This window comes from Pistacia vera, unplaced genomic scaffold (assembly GCF_008641045.1).
Source record: "Pistacia vera cultivar Batoury unplaced genomic scaffold, PisVer_v2 Contig377, whole genome shotgun sequence".
Taxonomy (NCBI): domain Eukaryota; kingdom Viridiplantae; phylum Streptophyta; class Magnoliopsida; order Sapindales; family Anacardiaceae; genus Pistacia; species Pistacia vera.
This window is the reverse complement of record NW_022196198.1, coordinates 484098-503355: the sequence shown is the minus strand read 5'-3', so window position 1 is coordinate 503355 and position 19258 is coordinate 484098. Positions and strand designations below refer to the sequence as shown.

The following is a 19258-nucleotide window of genomic DNA, read 5'->3' as shown; positions in this document are numbered from 1 at the left end:
TTGTTTCCCTTCTAAGTAAAATTGAAAAGATAAAGAGACTATTTTTCTTTTGAAAAATGATACAGTTACAGAAAAATGGATATTGAATTTATGCACCAATAGATGTAGCATCATTATACCCTTCAATTAATTATGAATTTTTTTTTTTAAAAAAAAAGAGATGGTGCTATGCCTGTGCTTGATTTTTTCTTTTATGTTCTTTCCTTATCTTGTCTCAAAATGTTTTGTCAATAATCATTCATTCGCCTGACGCCGTAGGCCTATGGCCCGTTATAAACGTTTTGCCTATATTTGTTTCTTTGTTTGAGAATTTAACCATTGTTTCATAAGAGCATATACGAGAAATTGCTTACTAGCTTTAGAAGCCATGTGAAAGATGCGCCGTGTGCAGCCCTTTTTTATTTGGGTCATCAGCATTCTTTTCTCCGCTTTCAGTTGTGCAATATATCCTGTTACGTTTTTCTGGTTCTCCACTAGATGCATAAAAAAAAATTATAACCACTGGGCTTCATTAATGCCAATTTTTTAGAATTGAAGTAGTCTCTGAAATTCTAGTTATTATCTTTTTTTCTTATGATGGCTTTCACTCTAAATTTAACATCTGTCCCTTTTAACCAACCAAACCCCAGAATTCAAACATTTCTTGTGCTTCTGAGATTAATTAATCATATTTTATGAGAGCTGTATCCGGAAAATCTGATGGGTATGAATAATTTTTTGATCTTTGTCTGAAAAAGCAAAATATGGATAATTCAATTAATCTCAATAGCCAACTTGTTTTCAAGCTTTTGAACTTGAAAGCTCTTGTTAGATGAGATGGTTTTAGTCTTTAGAGTTGCGGTTTCAACCTCTTGTTTTGGACCTTTTTGCTTTGGTGGTGTTGGGACCAAATGATTACCCACTTCACCACGATAGAACACACCCAAGAATAAGATATTAGACATCGAACACTGGAGTTTTGACCAATGCCCAATCTAATCAAATCTAATTGGCTGGTTGGTTTTTGTCTAGAAGCTAAAGGGTCCCATCAAGATCTACGCATACGCAATCGTCAAACCTTACAGTCCCATACTGATCATTTGCCCCTCACTACACTATGTATTATGGAAATGCGATACAGGTATTTCATAATGTTTGCCCCCCACGCTCTGTTATTGCTTTGAATTTTGGTCCAAATTTCTCAACACAAACTTCAACGGCTCCACTATTGTTGAATTTCTCGTCATAGTATAATATTAATGCCAACATGTGGATGTGGATGTGGCCAAATACACATGAAACTTCTTAAAAAGCATGCAGAAGCCCTTTTTTGTGGGCTTTTTTTTTTTTTTTTTTTCTGAATTTGAAGATGCAGAAGCATTTACATTTACAGATCCTTAATCTCCAAGAAACGCGTTTTGTTGACCGGAGAAAGTCTCCAGTCTTCCGTCTTCCCTAATTATTTCGTTCAATTCGTGTGTTCTTTTGGGCTTGATTGTTGCTCATCTAATTCCAATTAAATAATCATGGCCCCATCACACATTTGAATTTTGTGGAAAACATTTCTAATTTTATGGGAAAAAAAGCAACATCGCTTTGTTAGTTTGTCATCACCTAATACTCGGCAGTCAACTCGGTGACATTTTTTTTTTTAATCTTTTAAATTACTTAAATTATTATAAATTAAAAAGTATTATGTATGACATAAGTGAATGTTACATGAATTATTAATATATCATTTTCATTTAATTATATAATAACTTCCATATATTTTGGTCAATAAATTGCACTGTCTTAAAATATCTTCTTCTCCAATAACAAGGGAAAATTGGAGCTTGATGAAGATTAAGTGGCTATAATTACCTTTATTTGGTACAAGATAGCGACTCACATTATCTAATTAAACTTCAACTTCTCTATTAATGACGTATGACTTTTAACCAGTTTACCATAAAACAACAGAAATTATTATTATTTAAAAAAAAAAACGAAAAAAAAAAAAACCGGAGTCTAAGGTACCAAGAAGTCAAGAAACAACAAATCAATGTTACTGATAATATATTTTATTTTATTTTATGACGTAACCCTACCGGGAATGTAGTTTGAACTTTGAAAGATAGAAATTGTATCATTTCATTTAAAAGAAAAATAAAAATAAAAATAAAAATTGTGCTATCTAGATTCGCGACCAACACAACAAGAAGAGGAGAAAATTTTATCATTTTCGTTTCCCTGAGGCCTTGAAAAGAAGAAGAAAGAAAGGTGTGGAAATCAAATCAAGAATGAAGACTTCGCTGAGAAGATTTCGAGGCTTCACATTTCATCACAGGCACCATGATTCTAAGGACCGAAGAGATCTTCGCCCTCTCGCTCAATTGGACGAGTTCGCTCTGGCTTATCAGGTACACCTCTTTTCTTTGTGCAATTTGTTTTGTTCATTTGCTCCGTGAAAAAATTGAACGATACGATTTTTTTTTTCATTTCCAGTTGCCAAACGTGCGGTTAGGGTTATCTTTTGTGAAATGTGTTAATGTTCATGAATTTAGAAGAAAGTGAATCATTTATGTTCTGCTTTTATTTAATTATAAGATAATTAAACTTTTAGAGTTGGTTCTGGATCTGGATGATTGTTCAATGCTAAATTGAAGCTTTTAGCAGCATCATTATCGTTGAGGCATGTTGTGGAAAGGGGAAAAAATTGAATGGTTAATTATAATAATTTAACCATGTAAATACATATATGCTTTTATTAACTCGGATTGTGTGTTTGTAGGATATGCATGACATGAGAGACTGCTATGATAGCTTACTTTCGGCAGCTGCAGCAACGGCAAATAGTGCTTATGGTAACTAAATTCTCATATTTGTAGTATTATCTGTTTGCGTAAAGAAAGCTAGCATGATGATTTTAATCTCCGTTTAGTATATTAGCATTATCTTATAATCTCTGTTTAGTACTTTTGGGTGATCTCAAGAATTATACTATGTGTTCCTTTTTCTCTCAGAATTCTCGGAGTCATTGCAGGAAATGGGTGCCTGTCTTCTTGAGAAAACTGCGTTGAATGATAATGAAGAAAGTGGTAAGTGAATTTAACTTGCCCTTCTGCTATATTTTCATTTGATAATCCATTGTGAACATATATCCTGGGATAATTTATTTTAGTAGTTTTTCTGTTTCACCTTAAGATTTAATTTGATAGAATTTTATGAAAAGATGAATTTTTATTTGTAGGTTCATATTTAGTTCTGGTATCTGTTTGAATATACATTTTTAAATGTAGAGATTTACTCCTATTTTATTTATTTATTTGCCTTTGTTGCACTCCTCAAATCTTATAAGGAGAAGAGTTATTAGGCCTCAGAATTTAACATTTGTTTGAAGCTAGTACAAACCATAGTGCTTACCATATTTTTGTGAATTTGTACTCTGTAAACCACATCTTAACTGATGTCTCTGATTATGTAAAATAACTTCACTCTCTATTGATGATGTTTTAAGTATTCTTCAAATGGAATAATTCATTTGCTCATCCACTGTGAAGCTACATTCACAATGAAGTTGATGTTTCTCCAACATGGAAATTGCGAATTGTTTCATATTCTTGTTCTTGTTATGATTCAGACAGTTGTAATTATTTAATGACAAGTTATTACTTGGTCTTCTTACTCCAAAATAAGTTATTTCTTGGTTTTCAATTTCATATGTTGTTTCTCAGCATTCAGAAAGAGAGAAAATGAAAAGATTAAGTTCTTTGTGTTTCTGTTCAGGAAAAGTTTTGCTAATGCTGGGAAAAGTGCAGTTTGAACTCCAGAAACTTGTTGATAACTATGTGAGTCTTCTTTTTTTTTTTTTTAACTTTAAGCTGTCACAAAAATGTATATCTGACCCTACCCTGGTAATAATAATTATTTTCATATTCCAGCGCTCTCATATCTTCCAGACAATCACAGTCCCGTCAGAGTCTCTTCTTAATGAACTTCGAACAGTTGAGGTTTGTGCTTTATGGACTCTTTGGTTTTTGACCTGAGCATCCAATGGCAAGTTTGATGTATTATGCCATACTTAAAACCTGCCTGTTAACTTTTTTATCATCCTATGTTGCCAAGAAATTTGTTGTTCTTTTTCATAAGTGCTCTGGCTGCTCATGCTTTTGGTTTAATAATTTAACTAGAATTAGGCAAAGAATGCCGGCAGCTCAACCAAGGTCTTTAGTTGTGTTCAAACACCCTAAATTTTGTGGAAGATATACATATATATTCTTCAATGCATAGGAAATGATTGTTGAACATTTTTTTGTTGGAATTTACAGGCATCTCAATATTTTCTTTACGAGGGCTACTATTCCTTCCAACATTTTGGCTTACCATTTTCTTAACTAGAAAATGACATTCCCAATCAATGAATTTTCCATGGGAGATTCTATTTCATTTTTATTGTTGTTTTTTTTTTTTTTACATGTATTAAGCATTGTTTGTGTATCGCCTGTTTTAGCATTTTACTAAATTAACATAAAGATTGATTTGTTATTTTATGATGATGCAGGAGATGAAGCGACAATGTGATGAAAAAAGGTTCAAAATTTATTTTTTAAGTGCGCACTAACATGAACACAGTCAACCTTTTAGATAACCTGTTTTCTCATATTGGTAAATGATCTACAGAAGTGTATATGATTACATGGTGATGAGGCAGAGAGAAAAAGGGAGGTCAAAAAGTGGGAAAGGAGAAACTTTTTCTATGCAACAGTTGCAAACAGCTCATGATGAGTATGATGAGGAGGCAACCTTATTTGTTTTTCGTTTGAAGTCTCTGAAGCAAGGACAATCCCGGAGTCTTCTTACACAAGCCGCTAGACACCATGCTGCTCAGGTTTTTACTTTCTTTTCTTCCCATGTCTTCTTTATCAAATGTTCTTGTGTTGGATAATGTTTAATATGCTTCTTTTCCTCTGCTTGGAAGCAGATGTGTTTCTTCAAGAAGGCTCTTAAGTCTCTCGAGGCAATAGAGCCACATGTGAAAATGGTTACAGAACAACAGCACATTGATTACCAGTTCAGTGGACTTGAAGATGATGATGGGGATGATGGTGATGATGATGATGAAAGCTCTGATACACATGGTGACGGGGAATTGAGTTTTGACTATGGACAAAATGACCAGGAGAATGTTTCTACTTCGCGAAACTCAATGGAGGTGAAAACATAATGCATTCTGTATCTGGCAGAGAAAGCTAATTAATTTCGTCTCTGTTTAATCCCTTATGGATAGAACTCATCTGAATGCTTGCGATCTTAACATTCTGAATAATAGATGGGATGATATATATGCCATATCTTGATATTTTGAGTCATTGCTAGGATAACAAATATGCCCGTACTTAACATTTAGAATCATAGTTAGGATAACAAATATGCCCTGATCTTAACATTTTGGATCATAGTTACGATGATAAATATACCCATAACTTAACATTTTGAAAATCGCTAGGACAACAAATATGCTCATATCTTACATTTTGAACCATAGTTAGGATAACAAATATGCTCATAACTTAACATTTTGAATCATTGTTAGGATAACAAATATGCCTGTATCTTAACATTTTGAATCATTGTTAGGATAACAACTATGCCTTTATCTTAACATTTTGAATCATTGTTAGGATAACAACTATGGCTGTATCTTAACATTTTGAATCATTGTTAGGATAACAAATATGCCTGTATCTTAACATTTTGAATCATTGTTAGGATAACAAATATGCCTGTATGTTAACATTTTGAATCATTGTTAGGATAACTAATATGCTCATACATCAATTCTGACAAGTCTAATAATCATCTAGCACTTTCATGCCAAATGCCAAATGTTTTATTTTGCAACAAATGAGAGATCAGTTGAATGTATATGTGAAGCTAATTCATGCATGAAAAGCAGAAATTGTCTTCTTATTGATCTATCAGCATTTATTTTCAGGGTCGAGAACTACTCTACCCCTAGAATATTTATATAATTACTGTTTTGGACATCATAGAGTGATCTACCGTTACCTTGTGGATCATAGTTTATTTCTACGTCTAGAGATGAATTACATTTAACCTGTAACTTGACCATATACTGATTTATGCAGTTGGATGAGGCAGACATTACATTTCCCCAAGTTGCTCCTGTGGAGACTGCAATGGTAAAGGAATTTGCTCTATTGACAATTTTTATGTGCACAGAAATCAGGTTATGCATTGAAGATCAATATGATGCAAACATAGCCCTATGGGTCAAATCAGAAAGTTATTCGATCTTTTTCTTCATAATGTTTTTTCTAAGTTGTAATCTTATACACGATTAACCCATACAGTTGACCTAGCAAAAGATGGTTTTCTGACTTCAGATAACCTTTATTCAAGTATATTTTTTTTGCCATTTTATTAAATTATTTCATTAATCAAGTGATTTGAAAATGATATTACTACATACTTGGTTACATATGAATATATAATAAACTTCATCCACTAGAAATAGTTGAGTTACTGCTAAACAGAAAACAAGTTTTTTCTTCCCCAGTACCACAAAAAATAACGAATCTGTCTCTGTTATTTCATATTTTGTGCATCTGATCTTTAAGGTGCAGCGAAGAAGTATCAATGGTTTCATTCTTCTTTTTTGGCATATTTGCAGGAAAATCTGGATAGAGGCTATAGGAGATCCATTTCCTTTAGTAGGGATGTTAGGCTAGGAAGCCAGTCAGCGCCAATTTTTGCTGAATTCAAATCTGACCCTATTGACAAGGTTAAGCAAATGCAACCGTCATCTTCACGGAAGTTCAACACATATGTACTACCAACACCAGTAGCTACAAAGGGTTCAACTTCTTCAGGACCAGGTAGTCCAGTTCCTCACCCAGTGAAGTCAAGTTTGAGTGGATATACTCATAATGTGTGGCATTCATCCCCCTTGGACCGAACAAAATTTGATAAAAGTTTGAGTGATGAGAAAGTCTCCAGATCTTTCGCACAGTCTGTCCTCAGAGAGAACAACAATAATACTGCATCAACTCGACTACCTCCTCCTTTGGCAGATGGGTTTTTATTTTCGCGGTTTGATCCTCCAGGTGCTTCTGATTATAAAAAAATCAAAAGACAATCTTTTTCTGGTCCAATTACAAGTATACCCTCAGCTATGAAAACTGTCTCAAAGGAACATCCCCAAATGTTATCTGGACCAATTTTACGAAGTCCGATAGCTCAACCACCAACCTCATCCCCGAAAATTTCTCCAAGTGCTTCCCCTACTTTTACGTCTTCACCCAAGATAAGTGAGCTTCATGAACTTCCAAGACCCCCTGCCAATTCTATTTCCAAGTCTTCAAGATCTATGGTGGTTGGTCATTCAGCTCCCTTGAGGCCCAAAGTTCAAATGCCTTACGCTACCAATAGATCATCGGTGTCAAATGCAGCATCTCCACTGCCAACACCTCCTGAGGCAATCACTCGTAGTTTTTCCATACCCTCAAGGGATCATAAAATGACTTCCTTAGATGTTTCCAAGCCACACAATTTAGGGATGGTATCGCCTCCTCTATCACCATTAACTTTAACTAACAAGAAGTCACCATCAACTGGTTCAGAAACTGTTGCCCAGGTTGTTGAAATTACAGGTAATTTAATAACCAAGTGCTGTTATTTTTTTTTTTTTTTTTAATCAGTATAGTTTATTTCACCTAACATGTCAATGTGACAGGACTTGAGGTATCTTCTGGGTAAGCACCAGAGATGATATATTAACCAATCTCTACTGTTCTATCGGCTAGTAATCAATTTTCATAAACATATTGAAAAATAAATATGTTATTGTTAGATATGGAGATAGCAGGCAAGTTTGATGTATTATGCCATACTTAAAACCTGCCTGTTAACTTTTTTATCATCCTATGTTGCCAAGAAATTTGTTGTTCTTTTTCATAAGTGCTCTGGCTGCTCATGCTTTTGGTTTAATAATTTAACTAGAATTAGGCAAAGAATGCCGGCAGCTCAACCAAGGTCTTTAGTTGTGTTCAAACACCCTAAATTTTGTGGAAGATATACATATATATTCTTCAATGCATAGGAAATGATTGTTGAACATTTTTTTGTTGGAATTTACAGGCATCTCAATATTTTCTTTACGAGGGCTACTATTCCTTCCAACATTTTGGCTTACCATTTTCTTAACTAGAAAATGACATTCCCAATCAATGAATTTTCCATGGGAGATTCTATTTCATTTTTATTGTTGTTTTTTTTTTTTTTACATGTATTAAGCATTGTTTGTGTATCGCCTGTTTTAGCATTTTACTAAATTAACATAAAGATTGATTTGTTATTTTATGATGATGCAGGAGATGAAGCGACAATGTGATGAAAAAAGGTTCAAAATTTATTTTTTAAGTGCGCACTAACATGAACACAGTCAACCTTTTAGATAACCTGTTTTCTCATATTGGTAAATGATCTACAGAAGTGTATATGATTACATGGTGATGAGGCAGAGAGAAAAAGGGAGGTCAAAAAGTGGGAAAGGAGAAACTTTTTCTATGCAACAGTTGCAAACAGCTCATGATGAGTATGATGAGGAGGCAACCTTATTTGTTTTTCGTTTGAAGTCTCTGAAGCAAGGACAATCCCGGAGTCTTCTTACACAAGCCGCTAGACACCATGCTGCTCAGGTTTTTACTTTCTTTTCTTCCCATGTCTTCTTTATCAAATGTTCTTGTGTTGGATAATGTTTAATATGCTTCTTTTCCTCTGCTTGGAAGCAGATGTGTTTCTTCAAGAAGGCTCTTAAGTCTCTCGAGGCAATAGAGCCACATGTGAAAATGGTTACAGAACAACAGCACATTGATTACCAGTTCAGTGGACTTGAAGATGATGATGGGGATGATGGTGATGATGATGATGAAAGCTCTGATACACATGGTGACGGGGAATTGAGTTTTGACTATGGACAAAATGACCAGGAGAATGTTTCTACTTCGCGAAACTCAATGGAGGTGAAAACATAATGCATTCTGTATCTGGCAGAGAAAGCTAATTAATTTCGTCTCTGTTTAATCCCTTATGGATAGAACTCATCTGAATGCTTGCGATCTTAACATTCTGAATAATAGATGGGATGATATATATGCCATATCTTGATATTTTGAGTCATTGCTAGGATAACAAATATGCCCGTACTTAACATTTAGAATCATAGTTAGGATAACAAATATGCCCTGATCTTAACATTTTGGATCATAGTTACGATGATAAATATACCCATAACTTAACATTTTGAAAATCGCTAGGACAACAAATATGCTCATATCTTACATTTTGAACCATAGTTAGGATAACAAATATGCTCATAACTTAACATTTTGAATCATTGTTAGGATAACAAATATGCCTGTATCTTAACATTTTGAATCATTGTTAGGATAACAACTATGCCTTTATCTTAACATTTTGAATCATTGTTAGGATAACAACTATGGCTGTATCTTAACATTTTGAATCATTGTTAGGATAACAAATATGCCTGTATCTTAACATTTTGAATCATTGTTAGGATAACAAATATGCCTGTATGTTAACATTTTGAATCATTGTTAGGATAACTAATATGCTCATACATCAATTCTGACAAGTCTAATAATCATCTAGCACTTTCATGCCAAATGCCAAATGTTTTATTTTGCAGCAAATGGGAGATCAGTTGAATGTATATGTGAAGCTAATTCATGCATGAAAAGCAGAAATTGTCTTCTTATTGATCTATCAGCATTTATTTTCAGGGTCGAGAACTACTCTACCCCTAGAATATTTATATAATTACTGTTTTGGACATCATAGAGTGATCATACCGTTACCTTGTGGATCATAGTTTATTTCTACGTCTAGAGATGAATTACATTTAACCTGTAACTTGACCATATACTGATTTATGCAGTTGGATGAGGCAGACATTACATTTCCCCAAGTTGCTCCTGTGGAGACTGCAATGGTAAAGGAATTTGCTCTATTGACAATTTTTATGTGCACAGAAATCAGGTTATGCATTGAAGATCAATATGATGCAAACATAGCCCTATGGGTCAAATCAGAAAGTTATTCGATCTTTTTCTTCATAATGTTTTTTCTAAGTTGTAATCTTATACACGATTAACCCATACAGTTGACCTAGCAAAAGTTGGTTTTCTGACTTCAGATAACCTTTATTCAAGTATATTTTTTTTGCCATTTTATTAAATTATTTCATTAATCAAGTGATTTGAAAATGATATTACTAGATACTTGGTTACATATGAATATATAATAAACTTCATCCACTAGAAATAGTTGAGTTACTGCTAAACAGAAAACAAGTTTTTTCTTCCCCAGTACCACAAAAAATAACGAATCTGTCTCTGTTATTTCATATTTTGTGCATCTGATCTTTAAGGTGCAGCGAAGAAGTATCAATGGTTTCATTCTTCTTTTTTGGCATATTTGCAGGAAAATCTGGATAGAGGCTATAGGAGATCCATTTCCTTTAGTAGGGATGTTAGGCTAGGAAGCCAGTCAGCGCCAATTTTTGCTGAATTCAAATCTGACCCTATTGACAAGGTTAAGCAAATGCAACCGTCATCTTCACGGAAGTTCAACACATATGTACTACCAACACCAGTAGCTACAAAGGGTTCAACTTCTTCAGGACCAGGTAGTCCAGTTCCTCACCCAGTGAAGTCAAGTTTGAGTGGATATACTCATAATGTGTGGCATTCATCCCCCTTGGACCGAACAAAATTTGATAAAAGTTTGAGTGATGAGAAAGTCTCCAGATCTTTCGCACAGTCTGTCCTCAGAGAGAACAACAATAATACTGCATCAACTCGACTACCTCCTCCTTTGGCAGATGGGTTTTTATTTTCGCGGTTTGATCCTCCAGGTGCTTCTGATTATAAAAAAATCAAAAGACAATCTTTTTCTGGTCCAATTACAAGTATACCCTCAGCTATGAAAACTGTCTCAAAGGAACATCCCCAAATGTTATCTGGACCAATTTTACGAAGTCCGATAGCTCAACCACCAACCTCATCCCCGAAAATTTCTCCAAGTGCTTCCCCTACTTTTACGTCTTCACCCAAGATAAGTGAGCTTCATGAACTTCCAAGACCCCCTGCCAATTCTATTTCCAAGTCTTCAAGATCTATGGTGGTTGGTCATTCAGCTCCCTTGAGGCCCAAAGTTCAAATGCCTTACGCTACCAATAGATCATCGGTGTCAAATGCAGCGTCTCCACTGCCAACACCTCCTGAGGCAATCACTCGTAGTTTTTCCATACCCTCAAGGGAGCATAAAATGACTTCCTTAGATGTTTCCAAGCCACACAATTTAGGGATGGTATCGCCTCCTCTATCACCATTAACTTTAACTAACAAGAAGTCACCATCAACTGGTTCAGAAACTGTTGCCCAGGTTGTTGAAATTACAGGTAATTTAATAACCAAGTGCTGTTATTTTTTTTTTTTTTTTTAATCAGTATAGTTTATTTCACCTAACATGTCAATGTGACAGGACTTGAGGTATCTTCTGGGTAAGCACCAGAGATGATATATTAACCAATCTCTACTGTTCTATCGGCTAGTAATCAATTTTCATTAACATATTGAAAAATAAATATGTTATTGTTAGATATGGAGATAGCATAATAATCTTCTGCAATTAGGCATTTTCACTTTCCAGTTTGAAGTTGAAGATGGTTGAGTGAGAATTGAATTTGATAAGTATATTGGAGAAGTGGAACTTTTATCTTTGCAGATTTAAAATGTTAATGGTGAAGGGAACTTAGAGTAAACTATTCTTTTCGAGGCATATGTTGCAACTAAGTGATGTGGATTTTATAGAATTTGTTTTAGGACTAATAACATATGTCATCTTTTGTTTTATTTGTATAACCACGGTTCATGAAATCAAAGAGTAATATATGGTCTCGATGATGTGGCTTTTTCTGATCATAATTGTTGTTATATATGGTGGACGCAGGTGCGGAGTAATTCTTTTGGTCGGTAGGAATTTTTCCTGACTTGACAGAAACATTTATGGGGGTGAGATTGTCTCACAAAATTTCGTACAGGCAAAAATGTGTATATATCTTCTCGTCTATTCTTTCGTTTCGGTCTCTACTTTGTCATCCTTCTCCTTATTTATATCTTGAACAGTGGGCATAAGTTAATTAAATAATTGCCCATGTGTTCCATTATTCAAGGAGGAATTTTGTATCTTCACATAGGAATTAATAGCAAATTCCCTTTTTATTATTCCCAGCAATTCCTTTTAAATATTTCTAATTCTGTTGTAGCAGTGTATTGCACCTTAAGAAAATTCTATTGACACGTTGTTCACAATTTAGAATTACGAATTGTATAATGTTCTCGGTTTTTATGATTGGGGGTTATGATATCATGTAATTAGTTAACGATTTGGCTTGTTTTGATTGAGGGTTTGTTAGAAGCAACCTGTGTAGTGCCTTGGTACTTTTGAGGAAAACTTACTTAAACAGCCCATTTTAAGGGTTGAATTAAAATATGATAAACTTTTGAGGACTTTTTTTAAGAAAGGCTCTTCAAACTGAATTTGGAAAAGATCGTTTACTGTCTTCTTCACCAACTTGCCAAACGCATCTGTTGATGCTGAGAACAATAATTTCTTATCCAACCTGTTTCTGAACTGTGGCTATTACATAAAATATTGCTGGATGCGGTTAACCAGAAATTCAGCAAAAGTTCGGGTTGATGTTGCAAGGTAAACAACCAAGACTAAAAAATACGAATCATGATCAAGAAAGGACAGAAATTTACAGAAATTTGACGACTGAAACTGAATTTCTGGGTGATTGAAAGAAATAGTGGTTCTGGTTTATCAAAGACCTACTCGACTGGACATTATGAAGCAAAAGATATATACTATATTATTTATATATATATAAGAGGAAAAAAACAAATACAGATGGCTGAAACTTAATATCACATGCGTGAAGATAAGGATATCTCCGCTAAATTACAAGAACACTATCTTGTTGTAATGCCCTAATCAGTCACTAAAATTAGAAAAATATGTAGCCATTTCCATATAAAGAGACATTATTATGGAATTGGTCAAGGTGGTTGTTGCCTCTTTGTTCTTTGGTGCGTCATTTACAGTCTCCTCCTACATCGTATCTCACAAATCCCATCAATTCTGGTCCCTCTAGTCTTGGATTATTCATAAAACTGCATCCAGAAAATCAATAGTTATGCAAACCCAACTCAGGATTTAAACCAAAAAAATAGCTAGCTATCTACTCTTAAAACTAATGGATGGGTTGAAATCAAATCTGTCACCTTTCCTCTGAGAACTTTGAGAACGAGCCCGATGTCGGAATTGTTCCGCACAAATTATTGTTTGACACATCACTGTAAAATTTCCAGATTAATATGAGAATTTAGAGAGATATATAATTCATATTGTAATTATAATATGTTAAAACTCACAGGATCTTGAGGCTTCCAAGTTTGGTAAGATCCCTTGGAATCCTTCCAGTCAATCTGTTACCGTTAAGTCTCCTGCATGGGAGATCACGTGAAGCATTATAGATTGCTTCTTAACCATTTGATTCCGATCAGACGTCAATCAATCAATCAAATTAAAGATTCAGAAGGGTATTTCATGCTTACAAGAATTTGAGATTAGAGAGGCTTGAGAGTGAAGAAGGGATGGGCCCGGTAAGGTTATTGTGATAAAGATCAAAGCTAATAAGGCTCTTAAGTCCTCCAAGTGCCTCCGGTACAGGACCCACCAAGTTGTTCATGTATAGTTCCCTGTACAGTTAACACACACCAACCCAGTCATATTCTATTAAATGCTCTCTGTTTCATCAATCATGGCCGAATTTAAGACCTTAATCTATCGCTCCTCGATCTGACGGTGATGCCATCACTAAGAAAAGGACATCATTTATTGCACAACCTAATTTCATTTCTTTAATGCTTCATATTTGTCTCTTCTGTCCCAAGGAATTAAATAATAATAAAGAGGTAGAGCTTCGAAATAAAAAATATGCTTACAGATATTGCAAACGTTCTAGCTTCCCCAGCTCGGGGACTAGTCTGCCCGACAGCTTTCCATTTCCAAGGTCTCTGCAATATATATATATATATATAAATTCTATAAATTACTGGCCCGATAAATCTGAATAGACACAGTTTCACATTGCTTTTTAAGTTTAAAAATGACAGGTTCATGTACATATCTACAGTTTTGGAAGAGTAAGGTAGTCGTAAATTCAAGAATTAAATCACATGCATGCATTGAAAGCATTAACAAAGTGAAAGCCTGATTGTCCTTTTGTTTTGTCTGAATTTGACTAATTAGATTTCTCGGGTTGCTCACATGCGGATGGTTTTGAGGCAATATAACACAACCCCACTTACGTCCGGCTCATGATTTTCCATATATACATATCACTATATATGCTGTATGCATGAACAAACAAGTAGTATCAATTTTACAGGTAAGGGTTTGACTACTTGTCCATGACAAACAGTGGATAAATAAACACAAACAGAGGAGAAAAAATGATTATAAGAAACTTACAGACGGGTAACCCGATTATCAGAGTCACAAGTGACATGAAACCAAGTACAAGGATCCACCAGAGTCGGATCCCAGCTTTCAAGAACACCTTGTGGATCCTTAACAGCTCTTCTCAACGCGTATAGAGCATCCCCTTTTCATTTTACACAGCCATAAACAATGAATAATATCAACAAAAAGTCTATATATGATTGAAAAATAATTATGAAAAAATGTTAAAACAATCATTTAAAACGACACTCAGATTTTATATCATCCATGTATACCTTCTGTGTTAGCGTTTGTAGTAGCCAAAGCAGTTGATAAAAGTAAAACAAAAAGGGGACCAAGCAGAGTCGAGATCGCCATTGCAAACAAAACTTTGAAAGTTGAAGGTTATTCTGAGCTACTTTAAAAGAGTCAAGATGCTACTGGGGAATTTTGAGATGGAGACGGAGATGGAGAGAGTTGTGGTAGTTATGTTTGTTTAAAGCATGGAAGCAAGGAATCAAGCCTTTGTTGTAGGGGAATTTATAGAGCCCCATAAAAATTTAAAATTGGGACCGGCTGGCTGGCTTTATGGCTATACAACAATTACAAACCTTTAAATTTTTTTCATAAAAGGTACATTTGCCTAAGGCCTATCCTATCCTTTGTTTAGTTGTTTTCATGTTCAGACCTGCAAGTCCAAAAATATCCCTAGTCACTAATCTATAAGACGATTCTGTCCCCGTTGCCTCTATATCACCAATTTTTTTAAATAATTAAATTTATTAGCCTTTGAGAATTACTGACGTGTGAATTAGAGTATCAGAACTTAGAAATGGTAATAGGAGTTGAAAATACACAGAAAATAAAGTTGAGTTGGGGCAACATTTCCAGTAAAATTTGGACCACCCATGTTGCTCATATGGTTGCGTTACTTCACTGAGGAACAAAGATTCAGAAACCCAGTTGAAGTCATAGTATTTTCCTATAATTTTTTGTAAGATAAATTTATATTATTTAACTTGAACCATTGAAGATAATTTTGTACAGAGGGGTTGCGTGCATGTCAGCATTGACAAGGGTGATGTGGTTGGGGAAAACCAGGCAAATCTTTTGAACTCTGTTGGAGCCAAAACAGTATATGCAAGAGAATAATTGAGACCTCAGCATGTGTGGACTGACATCTGCTCATTTTTTGCAGTTTCAATGTTGTAAAAAATAATGTCTTTTATTAAAGTGTATATGTATTTTGCAGTTCGGATTGTTTTGTTGACGAGTGCTGTAAAGAGCATAGGCATAAGAGAACAATGTTTACTTTGGAAACGTGTGGTGGTCGGATACACATTTATTTTACTTCCTCCAACGAAATTTCTTTCTGTGCTAACCCTTTGTCGTATCTGGTAGTTTTTTATTTATATAAACAAGTTTATCACACTCCAGATTCGGTATTCAGTGGCCTAACTTTAAAGATGACAATTTTTTTTTTGAAGAAGTCAACTAAATGAACAAAGGAATTTACTTTCCTGGTCTGATAAGCCATTTATGCTTCGAAAGAAACTTTCATAAACTACTACTAATCAAATGAAAGCTTGAATGATACTGAAACCTGTCTAATTCTGGTTCATATTCTTTTCTCTCTTCAGATTAATAAATTCAAATCCCATTTACAATCAATATTTGACAATAAAATAACATTTTTCTCTTTTCCGGATTTGCTCGTTTTCCGCTTTCAATTTTAATTACTGTCATTATGGTTCAACGTGCTGAAGTTGATAATTTACCAGATCGCTACTGAACGGTATTTAATACGACTTTGGTAGATGCTTGGGAAGATGAGAAGCAGCTGGGCAATTAATGGGTGTGTTTGGTTTATTATTTTGGATAGGATTTTGAGAATAATATTGGATAGTTGGATAGGGGAGTATTACGAGGTAAAATTTAAAAATTTATGAAAAAGCCTCTAGGTTTGCTAATTTAATTAAACACCCTAATGTATAAAATGACAAAAATACCTTCACCACTTGTAGTGTTATATTCCGGCCACCACCGCAAGAATCTGGCTGGAAAATCGCGTTACGACACAGACCGGTCGAATCTGTGTCGTAACGCATCGTTATGGTCTTTTTCGGCCAGATCTACCACGGATCTGGTCGGAAAAGGCAAGATCCACGGCCTGTCGTGGCCGCGACGGCCGGAAAAGGCCAAAACGACAGCCAAAGATATGGCCGTCGTTGACCGTTAACGATGACCATTTCTTTGGCCATCGTTACGGTCAGATCTGGCCTTTTCCGGCCAGATCGGTGAAATTCCAGCCATTTCTGGTCGGCAAGTAGGCCGTTGTACATATTCCGGCTATCACAGACGGTGGTTGCTGGAATCTGGCAAGTATGGGTCACGGGGGTGTTTTTGCTAATTTTTAAACTTTTTTTCAGGGGGTATTTAATGAAATTAATAACCTTATGGGATCTAAAAGTAATTAAAAAATAGGGCAATATTTCTGGAATAATGTGTCAAACATTATTTGGAGAATAGGATTGAGAATATGGGTAAAAATAATAAGCCAAACATGCCCAATAATTGTTAAAGTGAAGCCCAAAATGATGTCGTTGGGCATTAGTTCAACGCTGTCGTTTTATGGGACAGCTCCAAGATTGATCGTGGCCATTGGAGACAAGCTGAATCTGACGGCCAGAATCACTCCAGTAGCACAAGTATAGAAGAAAGTTTTTTCTGTCGAATCTGGGTAGTTTTTTACTTACACTGTTTTTGCGATTAAGCATCTTCGTCTCTGTTAGTGTTTGATGTGTATCTCATAGGTTTGTAATCTTGAGCGATTGTTGTAATCGTGTTTGAGGGTTGAGTTTCCTTCATGTTTTGAGGATCTGAGTTAGTATTCTCATAGGAAAGGGTTACGATTGAGTTTTGAGAGGTTTTGCAAAGAGAGTGAACTGATTGAGCTCAATATTGATTGTANAGGGGTCTAAAAGTAATCAAAAAACTAGAATAGTATTTCCCAAATAATTAAACAAACAAGTATTTTGGGAATATGATAGAGAATAGGGTTTGAAATAATAAAACAAACAAACCCTTAATTATTTATATCTAGTAATCATCTAAATGGCATTTTAGTAAAAGGGTATTTTAGGATATCTGTTATTACTATCAACCAAACACATTAATTATTAATACATCCCAATTGAACCAAGTACAATAATAATTTAAACCCGGTAATCTACAATGTAATCTTTCTTTCCGGTAATCTTATTACTAAGACAAAAAAACATTATATGATCCAAACGGCCCCTTAAAGTAAGTTGGTTTGATTTTTGAGAATCTATCTTTATAAAGTAATGGAGTTTGTAATTTTGAATTTGTAATTTTATTTTTGTTAACAAGTTCCAGATTGGGGGGGGGGGGGGGGGGGGGTGGTATTGTAAGTTTTAAGGGTTTTTTTGCTATTTTAAAAACTTTTGGGGGTCATTGAATTTTATAGGGTACCTAGAACCAGAACCGAAATCGTTGTTACAGGTTCCGGTTCTGGGTACCTAGGAACTGTTGGTTCTGATTCCTTCAAAAAATGCAGGGTACTTGGAACCAAACAACCCTAATTGTTGTAATCGTGTTTGAGAGTTGAGTGTCCTTCATGTTTTGAAGATCTGGGTTAGTATTCTCATATGAAAGGGTTACGATTGAGTCTTGAGAGGTTTTGCAGAGAGAGTGAACTGATTGAGTTCAATATTGATTGTATTTGTGTAAAATCTTGATCTCTAGTGTAGTGAGCCCCAAGTTTACTGGAGCTTAACGTGGATGTAGCTTATCCAATTTGGGTAAGTGAATTACGATAAAAATCTTGCGTTCTTGTCTTCTTGGTTTTGTTTCAGTTTGATTCTTGATTGATTGTGTGGAATGGAGCAGTTTAAAGTTAGTGAATCTTCAGATTAACACATCAATAATATTTGATCAAAACAAGAAATCAAAATGGGCATTGCTGGGTGGGATCAGGTCCACTAAGAAGAGTGATTGACTGATTGCTTGTTGCCATGTGATACTCGTCTTTTAATGTTGGATGTAATTGTTTTGTTTTGGGGGTCCATTTGAGCTTTGACTTAACATTTATATGACAAATTTCATGTGCATATGTTTGTTTATAAGTATTAATGGAAAAAGAAATTAGTGGGTGGATGAGATATTATGATAAGTCTTTCTTCTTAAAAGGAGTGACTTGACTAAGCCAAGCACTAACATTGCATCTTTTCCTTTTTCTCTGTAAAGGCCTTGTTCTTCTTGTAAGACAAAAGCTTTCCATACGGACCATTGAGTGTATAATCAGTACCACACGAATTACTTTTCTTCATCCATTTCTTTAAAAGAACTCAATAGTTTGACCATTCTTTTCTCATTCTCCCTAATTTTGTTTTCAAAAGCACCTCTCACGTTTAAAATATACACCCACCAACTGCAAACCCGCCATTTTTGCCCATTTCATTACACTCAAGAATCCTTATAATCATCTGATGTTCTGAGTGAAAAACGAAAATGACCATGATAAGTCTGTATAAAGTTGGGAAGAAAAAAGGGTCAAAAGGATCTTTTTAGTTTGAATAATGAAAAATGATCATAATGTTAACACTAAAGGCAGCAACATCCAGCTGCTTTTCCTCCATATTCAAACTAAACTGGTCTT

At 34.8% G+C, this 19258-nt stretch overlaps 3 protein-coding genes across 3 annotated transcripts; 2 read left to right on the top strand and 1 right to left on the bottom strand.

The window, feature by feature from the left end:
• Positions 1 to 1081: 1081 nt before the first annotated feature.
• Positions 1082 to 7784, top strand: LOC116140754 (uncharacterized protein At2g33490). The gene is made up of 12 exons (XM_031426330.1): positions 1082 to 1120; positions 2160 to 2381; positions 2753 to 2825; positions 2985 to 3059; positions 3748 to 3809; positions 3903 to 3971; positions 4523 to 4551; positions 4642 to 4849; positions 4943 to 5173; positions 6111 to 6164; positions 6656 to 7634; positions 7718 to 7784. Exons 1-12 carry the CDS (start codon positions 1097 to 1099, stop codon positions 7738 to 7740), a joined length of 2049 nt encoding a protein of 682 aa, XP_031282190.1. The 5' UTR covers positions 1082 to 1096; the 3' UTR covers positions 7741 to 7784.
• Positions 7785 to 7898: 114 nt separating this feature from the next.
• LOC116140755 (uncharacterized protein At2g33490-like) lies at positions 7899 to 12380 on the top strand. The gene is made up of 6 exons (XM_031426331.1): positions 7899 to 8383; positions 8474 to 8681; positions 8775 to 9005; positions 9944 to 9997; positions 10489 to 11467; positions 12019 to 12380. The coding sequence occupies exons 1-6, from the start codon at positions 8343 to 8345 to the stop codon at positions 12027 to 12029; spliced, it is 1524 nt and encodes a 507-aa protein (XP_031282191.1). The 5' UTR covers positions 7899 to 8342; the 3' UTR covers positions 12030 to 12380.
• Positions 12381 to 12924: 544 nt separating this feature from the next.
• LOC116140762 (leucine-rich repeat protein 1-like) lies at positions 12925 to 15110 on the bottom strand. The gene is made up of 7 exons (XM_031426340.1): positions 14874 to 15110; positions 14608 to 14740; positions 14079 to 14150; positions 13689 to 13832; positions 13506 to 13577; positions 13356 to 13427; positions 12925 to 13244 (listed from the first exon to the last, which is right to left on the bottom strand). The coding sequence occupies exons 1-7, from the start codon at positions 14953 to 14955 to the stop codon at positions 13166 to 13168; spliced, it is 654 nt and encodes a 217-aa protein (XP_031282200.1). The 5' UTR covers positions 14956 to 15110; the 3' UTR covers positions 12925 to 13165.
• Between the last annotated feature and the right edge of the window lie 4148 nt (positions 15111 to 19258).

Coding starts and splice junctions, on each gene's coding strand:
- LOC116140754 (XM_031426330.1), top strand. CDS start 1,097: ATGTATTATGGAAATGCGATACAG. Junction 1,121..2,159: donor ATTATGGAAATGCGATACAG/GTATTTCATAAT, acceptor TGTGCTATCTAG/ATTCGCGACCAACACAACAA. Junction 3,060..3,747: donor GAATGATAATGAAGAAAGTG/GTAAGTGAATTT, acceptor GTTTCTGTTCAG/GAAAAGTTTTGCTAATGCTG.
- LOC116140755 (XM_031426331.1), top strand. CDS start 8,343: ATGATGATGCAGGAGATGAAGCGACAATGTGATGAAAAAAG. Junction 8,384..8,473: donor CGACAATGTGATGAAAAAAG/GTTCAAAATTTA, acceptor AATGATCTACAG/AAGTGTATATGATTACATGG. Junction 8,682..8,774: donor CTAGACACCATGCTGCTCAG/GTTTTTACTTTC, acceptor GCTTGGAAGCAG/ATGTGTTTCTTCAAGAAGGC.
- LOC116140762 (XM_031426340.1), bottom strand. CDS start 14,955: ATGGCGATCTCGACTCTGCTTGGTCCCCTTTTTGTTTTACTTTTATCA. Junction 13,428..13,505: donor CTTGGAAGCCTCAAGATCCT/GTGAGTTTTAAC, acceptor GAAATTTTACAG/TGATGTGTCAAACAATAATT. Junction 13,245..13,355: donor TCAAAGTTCTCAGAGGAAAG/GTGACAGATTTG, acceptor TTCTGGATGCAG/TTTTATGAATAATCCAAGAC.